An 18,990-nucleotide genomic window follows, 5' to 3' on the forward strand; every position below is an offset into this window, starting at 1 on the left:
TAGAATTAAAACTTTTTATTTTTGCCATAGAAAGCTCTAAGAACTAATATCAAGTATTGGTTAATGAAAAGTAGAACACAACTTTAAAAACTATGTTAAGGAAAAGACTGTACAGGTATATATACATTACAGTATTGGTAAAAATGAACAATGTTTCACACAGAACAGTTGATAGGTAATAGCTGTAGAACCCAATGTTCAATGTATACAGTTGTCAGCTTTTGCATCTTTGTATAAGCTGCATGCCTTAGCAGTACAAAATAAATAAGCAACCTATCAATTTTGTTATCTCCATATTTGTTTTATTTATATATTGGAATGCTGTGGTATGAATTCCCATAGAAGCCACACAGTGAGGACTCTTAGCCATCATTATTACATTTTGTAGCAGATCAGAGTTAACTTTTATATTTGTAAAATGATTTTTAGGTTTGCTATGGGATCTCTGCTGAATGTTGTAATAATATTTATATAAATGCATTTTCAGATTCAATTAGTGTAAATCCAATTTTTTTTCCAGAGCCAATTTCTTAATATTTACAAAATGTTTTGGATTAAGTCAAACCAGAAGGTAATGATAAAGATTTAAAAAACACAAAACAAAAACAAAACCCACCCTAAGTACAATAGCCAGAAATCTAAATATAAAAGTCTATTGCCCCATAAAGAGTTTAAAAGAAAGGATCTAACATGTTTCCAATCCAATAAATACTGGAAGTGAAGTTTAAAAAAAGATTATTTTACATGACCTCTGGACTTTGGATATTGAAGCTCACTTCCAAGGAAAACTGAAGACTGAGACACACATGCAGGCCCGAGTCTTCTGGCAAAACTACACCTTTTGAACCACCAATTTTCCAGTTTTTTTTCCTAAAGAAACACCTTAGTAGGCACAGTTTAACTGAAGGTTTAAACCTTATCAGCAGCAAATATTGATAGCCATTATTACTGGATATATATTCTGCAAGGCAAGCTTAATTCCAGATGTGTCACACTAGGTTAATTTACAATATACCCTCAATGTTTTTCATGACATGAGGCCATGAAGTTTTTATCTAGCACACAGTGAGGTAAGTCAGTACAACCTGTGCTATTATAGGCAATCAATATTTATTTCTTTGAAAGGATTATGTGTAACTGCTGAAACGCCATCAGTGAAACTCAAACAACATTCAATCTATCACATTTTAAAATATTCCCCTGATGCCCAAAGAGCAATTTTTATCAACATCTACACAAAATCAACCTACTTTATGATTTGACAATGCACATAGTTTTGAATTAAATCCTAGTTCCTAATTTTAAAAGGGTAAATTTACAATATAAAACATTTATACATATTGTATTCTTAGCCTAAAAAACAGAAGTGCTGCATACTATAACTAGTAGCTAAACAAATTCTCTTTTCCTCTTCCCATTATTAGAAATACTGATTTCTGGTACCCTTTAATTATACTTGAACCATTTACCTTGAAATATAACTTATCTTTCTGGAAATTTAAGATTGAAGGTCATAAGGTGAAGAAATGTTGTTCTGAACATGAAATAAATGCTTTTTTAAAAACATGAATATGAGAAGAAAAATCCTAAACTGTGATTTAGGTAAGAGATTTAATGAAAGGTTACTGATAACTAACACTATGCACAACAATTCTTTTCAGTCCTCTATAAACCTCTGTTTAATTTTCATATTACCATTTACAAAAATTCAACAAGTTACTAAATCAGAAATGCTAGACTATGTGACTGTGCTGATAGTTCTGAAAGTAAACTAGCATTTCTTGTTCTAGTTGAACTTTTACTAAACTATTTTCCAAGTGCCTAAATATGTACCAATTGCATGGGAAAGGAGGGATATTATTAAAACTGAAAATGAATATTGATATGCCTATGCCATGGAACCTATATAAACACATTTTAAAAAACAAAACAAAACAAAAAAAAATAAACAACTTGATTTAGTCCTCCTGACAGCAACACTTCCCATTGGGAAAAGTTTTCAGTACTTCATTAAAATTCTAGCTAAACAGGCCTGTAAAATCTGTAGTAGTCTCAGCTACAGAGCTGAGGCATCATTTACATTACTTCTCCGTTTCAGGAAGCATATTCTGCAGTCTTCCACTAGGAAAAGTATTATAAAAATGTTTAAAATATCTGATCAAAGCCTTTTGTCAAAATGAACAAAACAGGAAAGCAGCAACTCATTCTATATAATCAGCATACTCTTTAGTAATAAGAAGGTCTGACATTATTCCTCAGGATTTTAAAAACATGCTGCAAAACTTGATCTTTCTCTTCAATGTTCTTTTTTGTCAATATCGTAGTTTGATATTTTTCCCCATTGCAAAAAAGAATAAAATATAATGGTCCAGCCACTGAATACTCTGCTTACCATATTGACAAATATAAATAAAGCTTGTTCAGTTTAGCCCAAACTGAATTTTTCTTATCAGTATGAACATTTTCACAAAGAGAATTGGTTAATTTTGACCAGAAAAACAAAACTAACATGCTGGTTCAAAAATACACTGCTCCAAACAAATGGATCAGTTAGTTTGGACCCTTGCAGTAATACAATATTCAGAGTTAATGTATGAGCAGTGGGATTTTTTAAAATCATGCCATATCCAAGAGGCTATGCTGAACATCTTATTGTGGTCTTGGTGTTAACATCTAAAGAGAATTCAGCATTAAAGTGCTAACATGAAAGAAAAAGTTTCTGTAATAAATGTTTCAAAGTACGGGAAAATACCCCAATTATTTTTAAAAGAAAAACAAACAATGTTTCAAATTATTTAAGGAAACTGTACCTTGTCAAGCTATAACTTTCCTTTTTTTTTTTTTAAATGAAAATTAATGAACTAGAAAAAACACTGACAGCTCCTTGGAAATATCTTATTTTGTATTCAAGTAAACTTTCAGACGAATTGCTACTACAAATGACTTGCAGCTACAAATAATCCATCTAAATACTACCCTTTGATGAGTTGGTAGAACAAGTAAACTTGTTTTCACTTTAACAATTTGTTTTACACTATTTTTAGCAGTTCATTTCAAACAGTTGCACCTTTTCTGTACTGAAGCTTTTTCAGCACTTAAAGGATTTCAGTAAGATTCTGGTATTACAAACTCAAACTCAGTACTACCCTCTGATAGATTTTGTTTAAAAAGTGATTCACTTCCCTGCTGAATGAAAATATCATCCCAGGTCATTGGCTTGGTTGGAGGATTAGAAGTTGTTCCTTCAGCATCATCTTTTCCTGCACCAACACGATAAACAAGTCCATCCTCATTTATTACAGGTATGCTGCTTGAACGATCAGTAATATATGCATATTGTCTGATCTGTAAAGATCTGCAAGGATGCAAACGATAAAGCTTGGTATCTCCAGAAGGGTCTTGACTATGAACTGATCTTATATGTGAAGCCATAACCTGATAATTGATGAAAGATTTCCCACATGTCAAACACTGGTACCTTCGCTCACCAGTGTGGTGAATTTCATGTTTTGTACGGTATTCTGCAAGAGGGAAAACTTTTTCACAGTATCGACATGGATACTTCTTCTCCCAGGAATGAACATTAAAGTGTCTCCGCAAACTTGTCAGACATACGTAGGATCTCTTGCATACAATACAAATGTAGTAGACCCTTCCATCCACTATGAGCTCATAGTGATCATCATGCTTTAGCTTCATGCGTTTTCTGTTTGCAGGATCATCACCAGATGTTCTCGGCATCTCGTCAAGTTTGACTTCTCCTTCATCTGGATCATCTTTTACAGGAATTACTATGTCATATGTATCTTCACCAATATTTGCATAAACCTTACAACCTGTTGACAAGCCTTCTATTTCAGTAGCTGTATCTAAAGTTATGATCTTCTGACCTTCCATCACATGTTTTGATGCTACACCCGCAGAAGAATCCTTGTTGCTTCCAGTAAGAACATCTGAGATTTTTATTTTAAACTCTCCAGGTTTGGAAGATGGTTCCTGTGGAAAAGTAACAACCTGTTTTTTCTGTACACCTGATCCTTCAAATGCTGCTACTTTGGGGGGAGAAGATTGCTGAACCAAAGAACTGCTACTGACTGAACCTGGACTAGATGAGCTAATGATATCATCATCTTCCACATCTTCCTCCTCCTCTTCTTCCTCCTCCTCATCAACAGCATTTGTTTCCATTTCAGCTAAAGACTCATTATTAGATGGCTGTTGATTCTCCCCAAGCAAATTAACTGTAGGAGACACGTGTTGTTGATGTGAGGAACTGACACTTAGTGATGAATTAAGTTGAGACTGATTTAGCAAAATGATGTTGGGAGTCAAATGTTTTGGAGTTGAGGAGTCAAGTGATTCAGCACTAATTTGCGTTTGGTTTGGACTGGGTTGGTTGGCAGAGGAAGTGAGTTTTTGAGTTGCTGCAATACTAGTTAGAGGGGGAGATCCACCAGTGCTACAGGACGTTTGGTCAGAAACCACAGCAGGATTTGGGCAAGGTTGACTCTGTGCCACTGCACTGGTCTCTGGAGAACGCTCCTTCGCAGGCACAATTTCAGAGCAAAAGATGACATCATCATCATCATCATCTGAATCACTCACTGTAATTTTTGTAGTTTCATATTCTTCACCATGTAAGGAAAATGATTCTGTTATAACAGGCATCCCACCAATTACATGTTGACTCACATGTTTTGTGGGGGATATTTGTGTTTCAAGACTCTCTTGATCTGAGCTAGAAAGTAAAGTTTCTGAAGTACCATCCTGGACGCCACCAGATAGGCTTTTTACTTGTGATAGAGGTACACCCAGTTCTGCTATAAATTTAACTCCCAGTAATTGCCCTGATTTAATCAACTCATCGAGTAAGTCTGATCGAACTCGGATTATTTTTGAGCTATATATATAGTTGAGTATTTCTGCAAAAATCTCTGCTCTTATAAAGCTCAGTTCCACCACTTGCCCAGCAACTGAGAAAAGCTGGTGAAAATATGTGCTAGAAGCAGAAAGGACATTTCTGTGGGCTCGAAATTTCCGGTCCTCCACGATGACCGTAACATCACAAAAAAGTCCATGGTCACGTTGTTCATTCAAAGACTGGAGTAGCATTCCAGAGTACTGAGTGTCTGTTGCAGAAATCAGTTTTTTTCCCTCCATTCCTTCAGAAAGAAAAGTAAAAGGAACCGTGTTAGTTTACAGAATTTATAACATTTTCAGCTGCAGTACAGAATCCTCACATTCAGAATTTTGTTTTTCCCCTGCCCAAACTAAGTCTTATTACCGAGGCCTTGTCTACACCTAAAATTTAAACCAGCATAGCTATGTCAGTTGAAGCGGTGAAAAAACCACACCCCAACCAACATACCTATGTTGACAAAACTCCAGTGTAGGCACAGCTAATGTAATCTAGGGAGGTGGTGTTCCTACACTGGCAGAAAAACTCTGTCAGAGTATTCTGCCACTACATTAGAGAGCTACTTATAGCTATATGGCAGTATAGGTTTAGCAGCGCAGACAAAGTCTGATTCCCACTGGTAAACAGTCCATATACTGTATTGCTCACAAGTTTCATGATTTCTGCTATTTGTTCTCCATAGCTGTAAATATATCCAAAGGTCTGTGTTCAATAAAATGAGAAACTCAACTGAGTAATAACCAACAAAGTGTTAGCTGGAGACACCATTAACTTAAGGTCAATGTCAGATCAACATAATCAAGATTTAGGCTCTGTAAAGCCACAGTTTAAAAATAAAAATAAAAATAGAAATATTAAAAAAACAAAAACAAAAAAAGTTTCACATGTAAATATAAGCAACCATGCAAAATTGTCCTGAGTTAATTATAAGCCCAGCTAACAAAATTATGCATGTGCTCTTTACCACAGTGACTGATGCTAATGAAAAAACTATGGATATTTTACTCCCTGTCCAAAAAAATACAAAAAACAAAACAAAAAATGTACTTGCCCCATGGGAGCAGAAATTTGCAAGCCTACCCTACAATGTTTGCAACCCAACTACTGTAGCATTATGCTAATGAAGGAGAGCCAGAAAGTGAAATCAACAGGTCTATTTTCATCTCCCAGTACAATATTTCAGTACAATGCAAAACCATCTGTACAGTGAAAAAAGATTTTTTTAATGATTTTATAAATTAAAAACACAGCTGGCAAGGAAACAAATTTAATGTCAGTTTTTACCCTGACAGGTTCCTTTACATAGAGAGAATATCATTTTAGACGCGGGTTGGTAGTAACAGATAAAATATTAGATATTAATTACAAATGTCAAACTACTTAAAATGGGAGGTGACCAACTGTTTATCACTATAAAATGCTGATAATTACTGACCCGATATTAAGCAAATTTCATGTTCCTTCTTCACTGTAGGTCACTGCAGCCAATTACATAGTCATTTCTTTTTCAAAAGAATTAGCACAAGTAAGTACTGTAACTTTAGAATGCTACTTCTTTGGAGAAGAAAATGTAGGTATCAAACAACTTTACTTCAAAGCTACTAATAGAACTTGGCTTTCCAAAAATTACTTGGCTTGCAAGTAATATTGTAGCATTATCAGGACTATCATTATGACATCTTGTTTTTATTGCAAAAAGAAATATGAACTTTTTGGTTTAAAACCAATACTAATTAAATATCAATTATTTCCCTTTATGGTGTCAAGCAATTTCAAAAGAACACAAAAAAGATAGGTTTCAGAGTAGCAGCCGTGTTAGTCTGTATTTTCAAAAAGAAAAGGAGTACTTGTGGCACCTTAGAGACTAACAAATTTATTAGAGCATAAGCTTTCGTGAGCTACAGCTCACTTCATCGTGCCACAAGTACTCCTTTTCTTTTTGACAAAAAAGATACTAACCCTTACAAATGGGTAAACTCTGAGCACTCTGCCAGCAACCTCAGCCTCTTAATTATGGGAATTCAAACACTTGTGTTTTAAATAAAAATCTCTACATGTCAATGGAGAGAAAGGTTCAGTTGCCTCCTGCCTGCTCAGAGTGCAATTTAAGCAACACAACCAGAAAGAATCAAATACACTGTGGTTTGTCTGTTTAGATAGCTACTGAGGATCTGCAACAAGAATCAGCCCTGGGGAAGAACCAAGGGCTGCAACACAACCATTTTGAAAGAGGAGTGGACAGGGAAAAACCCCAGTAGGAAACAAACATGGGGGATTAGCCTATGTATCAACTGAAACCCCCTTTTCAACAGTCCCATCAAGAAATACTAACAATGCCTTGCCAATATAAAATAATCTTAAAATACAGGTGATGCAAGTATCATGGAGGAGAGGAAAGACTTCAAGGTTAAGGAGCAGATGATTAATAGTGGAGCAGCGTGCTAGACCTCCACATGCAGGAGTGTGCATGTTTGATTGCATGGTTGTGCCTTGCAGGAGTGGCAGCATGGGAGGACAGGACACAGAAGGAGATTAGTAAAAACTCTCAGATAGGGTACTGCAGGTGTGTGAGCAAAGAGGGAGTGCAGAGATTGCAGGCAGCAGCATGAAGAGGGTGAGGACAACAATACATGGTAATGGTGGCAGATGGGGGGGGAGCAGCTGCATGGGATGGGGTGGGGATTGTTGTGCCTGGAAGCAGTATGGGGAAATAAAAAGGCACCTCAAACTAGCAAATTATGGAGGCGAACTGGTTTAGCTGGGAAGATGCACCTCTGTGAATATTAACTAGAAGATTAAACAGGGGTTGAACTTTTGTTCCTTATAGCAAGAAGGGTGGGAATGCTGTGTATAGAGGATTAAGGGGGATTTGTATTTATACAGGAACTGTAGAGGGGAGGTAAGGCAGAGCATATAAGGAGAGCTGCACTGTTGTCACTTTTCAAAGGGGAAAGTGTGTACACTTTAATTACAGAAGACTAGAAGACTGAGCTTGGGGAATTCTGGGTGCCATATTGTCGAACTAAGTATAAGGCTGGATACAGGAGAGCTGCTATGATACAAGGGGATCGAGAGTCTGAGGATTGTGGCTTCGTTAGTGGGGCAATTTGAGGATGCATTTCCCCACCACCACTGTTCCAATATGCAACTCCATTTCCGACTTCAATATTAAGCCTTGGGTAAGAGGGTTGGGTGTTAGATATTGGAAGCTAGATATCACGGGTATAGGGAGTATGTGGGGAAGCTGGTAATTGAGGGAGCTGTGCATGGGGTGTTTATATAAGGCTGTAGGCCAGATATTGGGAGCCAGGTGAGATATTGTGAGGAGAGTATTGGAGGCTGGAAGTTTGGGTAGTAGGTACTAGACATGGGGTGTATATAGGGCTGGGTAAGGAAGGGGCAATGAGCTGGGCTACTGGGGAACCTGGTAGGGAGTGTATAGGGGGCTAGTTGGGGACACAATGGTGTAGAGGGGGGATATTGAGGGGCTGGGTAGGGAGGCGTGAGGTGGGACACAGAGCACTGGATGGGGTGGTGAGGTGCATTCTAGGTGGAGGGCTGGGGGTGGGGCATGTGAGGCTGGGTAAGAACAGTAAGGTGGCGTATGGGTGAGGGCAGACAGATGGGCTTTAGGTGGGGGCTGGGGAAAGGAAATGGGGGGGATGGGTGAGGACAGGGAGGTGGGATCTAGATGGGGCCAGGGGAGCTGGAGACTGGGGGAGGGGAGGGCAGGGAGGTGGGATCTAGGCACGGCATGGGGGGCTGGAGCAGGCACATGAGGCTGGGTAAGAGCAATGAGTGGGGATCGGTTGGAGGCTGGGGGAGGGCTGGAAGGTGGGATCTAGGGAGGTGTGGGGGGGGCTAGGTAAGAGCAATAAGGTGGGAACTGTGGGGCTGGGGGACAAGCAAGGTGGGATCTGTGGGGCGCTGGGGTAGGCACATGAGGCTGAGTAAGAGTGGTGAGGGGGGATCGGGGGGGGAGGACAGGGAGGTGGGATCTAGGCGGGGGGGGGGCTGGAAAGAGCCGTGAGATGGGATCTGTGAGGCGCTAGGGAACATGTGAGGCTGGATGAGGGGGAATCTGGGGGAGGGCAGGGGCGTGGGATCTAGGCAGGCATGGGGGGGCCAGGTAAGAGTGGGGAAGGGGCATCTGTGGGGGACTGGGAAGAGCAGTGAGGGGGTGATCTGTGGGGGGCTGGGGGACATGTAAGGCTGGGTGAGGGGGATCTATGGGGGGCTCAGGCTGGCATATAGGGGGCTGGGTAAGTGGGGTGAGATGGGATTTGTGGGGCGCTGGGGTAGGTGGAAGATGGGGGGGCTGGGTCAGGCACGTGGGGGCCGGGTAAGGGGGGGGTGAGATGGGATATATGGGCGGGGATCTGTGGGGCCGGCACGTGGGGGGCCAGGTAAGGGGGGGTGAGATGGGATTTGTGGGGCGCTGGGGCAGGCACGTTGGGGGGCCGGGTGAGGGGAATGAGATGGGATTGGGGGGGGCTGGGGCAGGCACGCGGGGAGCAGTGAAGTGGGAGGGGGGGGCCTCTGGCTGCTCCTCTCCCGCCCCCCCCCCCGGCCTAAGGGGCAGCGGGGCCCGGGCCGGCCGCGGGGGGGGGGGGGGGACGCGGGCCGGTGGCCGGGGGGAGGGGCAGGATCTGCCCACACAAAGCGGGGAGCCGCCGCCGCTGCTTCCTGCGAGGGGAGCGGAGCCGCCGCCGGGGAGAGGGCCCCCCCCCCCGGGGGGGCCTAGGCCGCGGCGTGGGGGAGGGTCCCAGGTACCTGCGCTCCGAGAGCCGCGCTCCTTCCGCCAGCAGACAACGGGCACCAGCTCGCCAGCAGCCGCCGCGGCCCCGCCCGCCACGCGGCCGCCAGGGGGCGCTGCCCCGCCGGCCGCCGCGCTCCCTGCCCGCCCCGAGCGCGCTCGGCTCCCTTCGGAGCCCGGCCCGAGCGCCCTCGGCCCCGCTCGGCTGCTCCCGGAGCGCCCGCGCCTCGGGAGCCCGGGCCGCGGGTACAAGCGGGCATCGGCCCCGGGCCGGGCCTTGACTTGCCCGGCCTGGCTGGGCCCCGGCGCGGATGCCAGGGCGTCGCTCGCACGTGGGCCGCCCCCGGCCCTGCCCTGGCGGGACCAGCTCCCCAGAGTGGAAAATCGGGACTTCTTGCGGGGGGGGCGGTAGTTGCCTGTATAAGACAAAGCCCCTAATATTGGGTCACCCCCCCACCCGGGGTGCGGCTCTGCTGCTGGTAACCCGCTAAGGAGGCCTGGGATGGGGCTTTCTCCTCGGGCAGCCGCAGCCCCACCAGGAATAGGGTGACCGCCTGGGCCTTATTTGAAGGGACTGGCCTTCATGTCATTGATTGGTCTCTTAGGGGTGACCCTGGGGTTGCCAACCCTCCAGGATGGGCCTGGCCTCTCTGAGAATTAAAGATTAATCTTTCATTAAAAAGGAAAGGAGGCCTTGTGGCACCTTAGAGACTAACACATTCATTTGAGCACAAGCCTTCGTGAGCGACAGCGCACTGCATCGGATGCATGACTGTATTCTCCACTGCATGCATCCGATGCAGTGCGCTGTCGCTCACGAAGGCTTGTGCTCAAATGAATGTGTTAGTCTCTAAGGTGCCACAAGGCCTCCTTTCCTTTTTGCAGACACAGACTAACACGGCTGCTACTCTGAAAAACCTGCCTTTAATTAAAGATTGTCATGTGATGAAATCTCCAGGAATACATCCACCTGTTCTTTATTTTAAGGGATGTCCCTTGACCATATGAAACCTAAAATTTAAGCGTCTGATAATTACATTGTGTACTTGAGGGCAGCAGAAATGTACACTTGAGAGAAAAATACATGACATTCTAATGGACATGGTGTTTCCTTAAAATGTCACTTCAAATAAAGCATTCGCTCATTTTTTTTTCATGTGGTTGTCTCGTATTTCCAACCAACAAAGACACTTGCCCTAATCAAGAAGGTCCAGTCTAGTCTTCCCTGGCTCTGCTGAGAGTCATAAGGGTTCAAAGGGAATTCATTCTAAGTTATTGTCAGTAGGGCTACGTGAAACTTTTCAACTCAAACTTCTTTTGGAGAAAAATGCAAATTTGGTGACACCAAAACATTTAGCGAATTTTTTTTCTGGTTGGAAAAACCCCCAAAATCTCCAAGTTTTGTATGGACATTTTTAAGATGAAATGTTTCAATTATTTTTTGTTCAAAATGATTTTTTGTTTTGAAATTTCCTCTACATTTATTTTTAATTTGTTTTAAAAAAAGTTAAGTGCATGGAATCTAAATGAAATGTTTTATTTGACCCACATTTTCTTCAACTTTTTACTGAAAATTTTAAAAAAATGTTTTCAGTTTGACCCCTAATGTATTTTTTTTTATTTTTCAGTTGCCCAGGAACAAAACAAAATCTATTTTCACAGCTCTAATTACTAGCACTTTAATTGAAGAAGTGTGTAATGATCTTTAACAAAGGCGTTCTCTACTGAAAATGGTTTCAGAGTAGCAGCCGTGTTAGTCTGCATCCGCAAAAAAAAAAAAAAAAAGAGGACTTGTGGCACCTTAGAGACTAACAAATTTATTTGAGCATAAGCTTTCGTGAGCTACAGCTCACTTCATCGGATGCAATGCAATGCGTCCGATGAAGTGCGCTGTAGCTCACGAAAGCTTATGCTCAAATAAATTTGTTAGTCTCTAAGGTGCCACAAGTACTCCTTTTCTTTGTCCTGATTATAGGCCAGCTACAACAGCAGCTAATCACCCACAACTTCTCAGTTACTGTCCTGATTGCAGACCAGAGATGTTACTGTTTGCACTGATCTAATGGCTATAGACCCATACCAGTAGCGGGTCAAATCTTTGTAAGGTCCTGCGTGAAAGCAAAATACAAAGCTATATGTAGTACAGACATGGGTGTGGTAAAAGACATAACAGCAAGTCTGGTTGTGTCTGACAAAGTCATTCCTGATGGCTAGACCTATGCCGTAAGTTCTGCAGAGAGCCAGCCTATAGCAAGCTGGGTTGAGTTGTGCCTCTCTCTTTTAGGAAGAGCCTGTTTAGTCTCTCTCTGGTTTGGGGTTCTTGTCTGTTACCATTCTGAATACTAAGAAATAAAGTCAAGTGTTATGTTGCAACCTTGCAGCAAGAGTATTTTATGTTTTTATCTAATTTCTTTTTGTAGGTCATAACCATAGCACTAAGCACTCTCATGCCCTATGATTATTATTTATTTTTATTATTTGCATTACAGTAGCACCTAGAAGTCAAATGCTGTACAAACATAGCTACTTTCAGCTCATCTCAAGATTTGACCTATTGGTAAAAACAATGAGGAGTCCTTGTGGCACTTTAGAGACTAACAAATTTATTTGGGCATAAGCTTTCATGGGCTAAAACCCACTTCATCAGATGCATCAGAAGTGGAACATATAGTAGGGAGGTATACATACACAGCATATGAAAAGATGGGAGTTGCCTTACCAAGTGGGGGGTCAGCGCTAATGAGCCAATTCAATTTTAGTAGGCAATTCTCAAGTTGACAAGAAGGAGTGGAAATCATTTTTGTAGTGTTCATGAGGCCAATGTAAATGAGGTGGCCCATTTCAAATAGTTGATACAAAGGTATGAGTATTTAGCAAAGGGAACCTATTGGTAGCTATACACGTGGCCTTCAATACTGTTATGAGGTACCACTGCTTCATCTCTGACATCTAGCAGGTGTCAAAGGAGCTGTGCTAATATGGCTTTCCACTTTCCACTCAGAACCTCAAGAATTGTGATGGGCAGCTTCTCTTCAACCAGAGGGTCCTCACCTGCAGAGCTCACTGGTGTGACCTCTTGCACAACTTATATAAGATTACTGGGGGGAGACTGTAAGCTGCTATGGGCATTGACACGCTGACAAAACCCTTATTAAACTGTGTCTCTGCTGTCTTAGTGGCTAAAAGGGATAAAGAGAACTGGATAAAAGTTAGCTGGCTTAACCTGAATCCAGGAAAGATGAAGGTGATGAGGTGATCAGGAGAAGCATTTTAAGGATCCCGGAGGAACTATGATTTTGCCATCAGTACAGGATGCTTGCTCTCCAGTTAAGTGAGGCACAACCTCAGAGTGCCACTGGACTCATCATTGCTCAGAGACATCCAGATAGTAGCAGGGGCTAAGTATGTTTTATCCATCTTCAGTTGCCCAGGAGGCTGTGCCTTTTCCTCTCAAATGTGGATTTTGCCACAAAGATCCTGGCTTTTGTTGTTATCTAAAGACTGAAAAATGCAATATAAAATCAAATGTTGTTCCATGAAATTCACAGTGGGCCAAGGTAGTCATTGGCATACATAAATGCAACTCCACCGCTGCATGCACCAGTGGTAAATTGGATCCTGCCCGGCAGGTGAAATTTTCTGGAATACGTGTGTTGACAGTCCCTATGTTTGTTTATCTGATGACAGAGTGTTCTGTTGAGTGGAGGGCACTCAACTCAGAAATTTGCTTCCTCAGGTTGGTGTGACAAAGCAGTTGTGTTATTTGTTTACTCAGGCACTTCCTAAAAGTAGGTTGAGTGAGGAGGGTCTTGATTTGGGGGATGGGGGAGGAAGAGTTCTTTTAGGATTATCCTTGATGTGTTGTCAGTTTAGATGTATGTTTTTGGTGTTCACATTTTTATTGTCAATGATAACAACATGGGAACTATATACATCAACAAAAAACTATACTGGAACCAATTGCCCTGTCCTATCTATAACCCTGATGTCTTAACAGAGTTAATGATAAAGTGGGGAAAAAACAGCCTCCTTCTTAGCATCTACCTTAAAATGGTGCTTTTCATTCAGTTTTCTCTCTGTGAAAGATTCTTCCGATTTACTTATTACATGACAGGATTACTTTAAGTACACTCACCATTGCTTTCTTGTCAAAAGAACAACTGATGGTCTAAACCAAATCATTTTCCTGCCTTTCAGCTTTCTCCTTTAATGAGATATTCTCTTTTCTTTTGCACCTGTTTTCAGTCGTAAGCATTAACAGCCAACATTTCAAAAATAAAATGGTCACTGATTTGGGTGGGCCTGTTTTTGGGAGCCCCACTTGAGTTGCCTGGACCAGATTCTCAAAGATATTAGATACCTAACTCCCACTGAAATCAGTAGGAGTTAAGCAACTAAATACCTTTGAGGAGCTTGCCCCCTTGGGCCTCAATTTCAAAAAATGCTGAGCATCCAGAGCTCCTGAAAATCAGGTTCCAGATGTTTTGTTAGGCATCCAAAATCGCTGGCCATTCTAAAACAAATGGAGATCTAAATCTATTGTCTAGCTCTGAAATCAGTTTTTCTTCCAAGCCAGCATCATTTTCTCCTTTTTTCAAGTTGTGTAGAAGGTTTATTGTGATATCTTCTGATTTCACATAGTGAAGTCTGCATCACAGAGCTGCCACTCTGATCCTCTTTATAATTAGGACCCTATCAAATTCATGGTCCATTTTGGTCAATTTCACGGTCACAGGATTTTAAAAACATTTTTATTATTTCAGATATTTAAATCTGAAATTTCAATGTCCTAACTCTAGGGGTCCTGACCTAAAAGGGAGTTTGTGGGGAGTCGCAAGGTTATTGTAGGGAGGTTGCAGTATTGCCGCCCCCCCCTTACTTCTGTGCTGCTGCTGGCAGCGGCGCTGTCTTCAGAGCTGGGCAACTGGAGAGTGTTGGCTGCTGACTGGGAGACCAGCTCTGAAAACAGTACCACCACCAGCAGTAGTGAGGAAGTAAGTATGGTATTGCTACCCTTACTTCTGTGCTGCTGCCTTCAGAGCTGGGCCCTCGGCCGGCAACTGCCAGTCTCTGACCACCCAGCTTGGAGGGCAGCAGCACAGAAATAAGGGTAGCATGGTATGGTACTGCCACCCTTACTTCTGTGCTTCTGCTGGCAAGGGGCTGCCTTCAGAGCTGGGCACCTGGCCAGCAGTTGCTGTTCTCTGGCCACCCAGTTCTGAAGGCAGTGCAGAATTAAGGGTGGCAAGACAACAATAACCTTGTGACTCTCCCTTTTGGGCCAGGACCCCCAGTTTGAGAAACGCTGGTCTCCTCTGTGAAATCTGTATAATATAGGGCAAAAGTACACAAAAGACCGGATTTCATGGAAGAGACCAGATTTCGTGGTCCATGACGCATTTTTCATGACTGTGAATTTGGTAGGACCCTATTTATAATCTTGCCACGGTTGGGACAGAGCCTCTGAAGCTCTTGCCATCTGGAAAAGCTTTAATATATCTATCCACCTCACCCATTCACCATCTGTTTGCAGAGTTCCAAATTAGAAAGGTCTCGCTCTTTTTTTCTTGCCTACGTCTCTTAATCTTGCTTTTCCACCATTATTTTTTATTTAAATTTAAAAAGCATTTCGGGATGTAGTTCATATATGAAAAACCGTATAAAAGAAAGTAGTACTATAGTGCATTAGATGAACCATAGGTATTAGATCCTGTGCACAATTTTGTTAGGGTATTTAATGGGGAAGAACAGTCTTGGGTCTAAAGTACGGTCCTGGGAGTCAGATGGTATTGTTGGAATTGAAAAGGAAAATGTTAAATATACCAAAACAGCTAATTTATATGTAAATAAATGATCCAGCTGGGAAGAGAGGTTGAAAGTGTGACTGTAAAGTACAAATTCAAGGAACCAATTTATAAGTTGTTGCAGGACAAAGAAATAATAGTTACAATTCAGCAATACATGGGAAATTTGAAATTAAACCATCTTAAGAGTAGTTTTCTTTTTCAAAAAAACCTGTTCAAGGCAGAAATATTTAGGGACAGAGAGCTTTTTTAAAGACTTAATTCTGGGAAACAGGGAGGAAAATCTTCAGTCATAATAAAGATTTATACTTAATTTATTTTAAAAGAATAAATAAAATTTGATTAACAGGCACTAAATAACAGAACCAACCTTTCATGAACATATCAGGAGCCAGAAATACCTACATTGAATATCTAGGTTGAATTTTCAGTAACGATTAAAATAGAGTCATTTTAGCCTGGACTACCTCTAGGGAAAGGAATTATATTCTATACAAAGGGCAATATTTTGATGCTGGAAACACTGCTGATGCCAGAAGGACTGTAAAACACTAATTTCCATGTCTATTTTTTGTTTTGTATTGCAGTATTTTATGTGTTGGTCGGCTTTTAATATGGTTATAAAGCCTGATTCAATTCCCATGAAAGTCTGTGGAAGACTTTCCGTTAACAGGCCCACATGCTGTTTTACAACTATTAACTAATTAATGCACAGAAGACTCCTGAGAGGTAGATGAGTATTTTAATCATCATTTTATCAACAGAAAAACTAAAAGAGAGATTCATGGTCTTAGTTTTAGAGGTGATGAGCAACCCCAGCTGCCTTCAGTGCAACTGAAAGCTGAGTGACTTCAGTGGGAGCTGGAGGTGCTCAGCTGATTTGAAATTCTGGCCTCAAGTTAGTCTAGTTCCACAGACAGATTGTGTCAGAGCTGGGATTAGAACTCAGGCTCGCTGACCTGTACTCAATTTACCTCTCTCCTCCCACTCTCAGTATTAGAATTTACATAACTTTCATAACTCTCTGGATTATCGCTGTGTTGCTTATTATGATTCTAAGGTGCACCTGTTGTTTAAGGATTTTTAAAAAAAAGTTAAAAAGAACATGTTTTCCATCCAAACACTAAGTCTCGTGTTCTAAGGACTAATGAAAACATAATGTTTTTTTTCTTTGTTTTTCATGTTTGTTTATTCCTTCAGTGCTGATGAAATGTTCTACATTGACAGACTGAAGCCCTCTATTTATCCAAAGAATATTTACAACACTGACAACAGCAATGCCCATGTCCCTGCTCTCAACCCTTTGCTGGAGAGACCAGTTTTAGAGTGCCAGTGAAAATCAGTTTCCACAACCCACTAAAAACTTGGTCCCAGATTGTGGAGACCTTATTCACATTGGTGAGCAGTCACTCATGTGATAATCACACTGAAGCTAATGGCACTACTACAGTAAGTAACTATTCACCAACAAGAGTAAAGCCTTTCTGCTGTAAATGCCAACAATATTATTAATGTAAACTGAGATACTGTTTTTGTAGACACCCATCCCTTGAGACCTGGATCAAAGCCACCATAACAACCATCAGATGGAAATAGTTTTTAATTTCTACCAACTAGGGTTTGACTCATAGTGTTGACCTATATGTGAAAGACTCCATAGCACTTATATATGCCCTCAGTCATCCAGCCCCTGAAGTCAAGTTTTCAAACATGAGCAATTTTAAAAAATTACCTTTGTTATTTAAAGCCACCTACTTTTAATAATCTTCTATCCACATATTTTTACCACAATAACCACAATGCATCTTAGTTCATTGCAAGCAAATGGAAACAGATAGCAAATTGCAGATTCTCTCTCTCCCCTATATCCACTTACAGAGAGGGGTTTTGTGGCACCAGCTCTTTGGCTGGGAGAGAGGGTTGTTTGGTGTGTGGGGGGGTGGTTAACTGTTGCGGGAAAACTAAGGGGAAAATGTTGGATCTTGCACTTACACATGAAAGCAGGAAGATTCAGTCATTCTAATTTCTTGGGGAAGGGAGTTCCATAACCATGAGCTGTCCACTGAAAAAGTGCTGTTTCTACTCATTCTAAATATTGTCCTTGTGGACAGCTCCATCATTCCTGAGAAGTGCAACTGGCATAGAAGTCATGGATGTTAATTCAGGCAGATGAGACACATCCCATTTGAAGAGAGAACTTTGGAGATTAGGACTGTGACTTTGAAGTGTCTATCTGGCATTCAAAGATTAGTCTGTGTAGTTGCTGAAGGCACGAGATTGCAGCAATGCACTTCTTCCTGTTGATGCGGCCAATAGTATGGGCTGCTGTATTATGAGGCTTTTCCAGAACGTGCATACTTATTCCCATGTAGAGGGCACTGTAATTATCAAGAGTAGGCACAATAGAGCATGGATCAGTGAGGCAAAGTCTTTTTATGACAGTACTTTTGTTTCACTCAAACCCACTATTCATCTCTTTGACTGAAGCACTGTGAGCAGCTTGCCAGGTTATCACTGTGCATCTCAGAGCTTGCACAGGACAGGGTGCCGATGACAATGCCAAACCAGCTGCACGACACAGGTTTTGGCTGCAGTTACTCCTGTTCTCTTTGTGCACTTCCATCTCCGGCAGGATTCTGGCTCCTCCTCATTTAATGGCACCTTTGAAGAGCCCCTGATTACATGACCCAGTGATACCTCACGGCAGCAAAGGAAGCGGAGGGAACGAGGGGTTGGGATGGGATCCAGAGCCTCTCGCTGCTGCTTGGCTGCCTCAAGTAGGGACTAAAAGCTGCTACCATCTGATGGCCGGGCTGCGAGCTGTGCCCGTGGAGATACTGGCCCCAGGCCGGTTCCCTGGGGGCGAATCAGACTCACCACTGCGGGCAGGGTCACTGGCTCTTGCTCCTCCACAGGGGCTCAGGCCCGCCCCCCTCCCCGGAACCTGAGGGAGGGGGGATCCCATCCCCAGCAGGCGGCGGGTGGGGGCGTTGCGCTCCCGTCCTGCCCCCTCGCCACAGGGCGGCTGTTTCCCCGGCACCCGCGTGGGGGGGGGGGCAGGGAGTCGCTCCTGTGCCCTTCCACCTCGGCTCCCGCGCGTGGGGGGCCCAGCTGCCAGATGGGGCCCGAGGGGCGCTGCCCCGGCTGCGCTCCTCCCCTCGTTCCCCGCAGCGCGACCGCCACCGCGACCGCGTCCGCCTCCTTACCTGGCCCTTCGGCGCCCTGCCCCTTCTCGTGCATCCCGCAAAGAGGTCTGGCCGCTCGCCCGCGGCGCAACCTGGCCTAGGAACCAAACCACGCAGCCTCGTGGCAGTGCGGCGAGCTAGCGTGTTGCCCTCGGATGTTCATTTCCTCTTGGCACGCGTACCGGAAGGGTTTGGTGGTAACGCGTTCTTGCCCCGGGGGCGGATGTCAATGGCGGTACCCGGAAGTACTTTCTTAGTCACGAGGGAAGAGTGCAGCGACCGGAAGTGGCGGTGCACGGGGTGGCTTCACTAGGGCGCCACCCGGAA

At 42.9% G+C, this 18,990-nt stretch overlaps 1 protein-coding gene and 1 long non-coding RNA gene across 3 annotated transcripts; both read right to left on the reverse strand.

The window, feature by feature from the left end:
• ZBTB33 (zinc finger and BTB domain containing 33) lies at window positions 1–13,206 on the reverse strand. 2 transcript variants are annotated; one of them, XM_038415702.2, is made up of 2 exons: window positions 12,898–13,206; window positions 1–5,162 (listed from the first exon to the last, which is right to left on the reverse strand). In XM_038415702.2, exons 1-2 carry the CDS (start codon window positions 12,941–12,943, stop codon window positions 3,106–3,108), a joined length of 2,103 nt encoding a protein of 700 aa, XP_038271630.1. In that variant the 5' UTR covers window positions 12,944–13,206; the 3' UTR covers window positions 1–3,105. The 2 variants fall into 2 exon arrangements, with proteins under 2 accessions (XP_038271630.1, XP_038271633.1); XM_038415705.2 differs by lacking the exon at window positions 12,898–13,206 and adding an exon at window positions 9,692–9,786.
• A 2,349-nt stretch (window positions 13,207–15,555) lies between these two features.
• On the reverse strand, window positions 15,556–18,977 carry LOC122455703. The gene is made up of 2 exons (XR_006274112.1): window positions 18,685–18,977; window positions 15,556–17,856 (listed from the first exon to the last, which is right to left on the reverse strand). It is a non-coding gene; the product is annotated as an uncharacterized LOC122455703 (long non-coding RNA).
• Window positions 18,978–18,990: the final 13 nt, after the last annotated feature.

The sequence above is a fragment of the Dermochelys coriacea genome, chromosome 9 (genome assembly GCF_009764565.3).
Source record: "Dermochelys coriacea isolate rDerCor1 chromosome 9, rDerCor1.pri.v4, whole genome shotgun sequence".
NCBI lineage: Eukaryota > Metazoa > Chordata > Testudines > Dermochelyidae > Dermochelys > Dermochelys coriacea.

Coding starts and splice junctions, on each gene's coding strand:
- ZBTB33 (XM_038415702.2), bottom strand. CDS start 12,943: ATGCTTCTCCTGATCACCTCATCACCTTCATCTTTCCTGGATTCAG. Junction 5,163..12,897: donor TTCATCTTTCCTGGATTCAG/GTTAAGCCAGCT, acceptor TTCTTTCTGAAG/GAATGGAGGGAAAAAAACTG.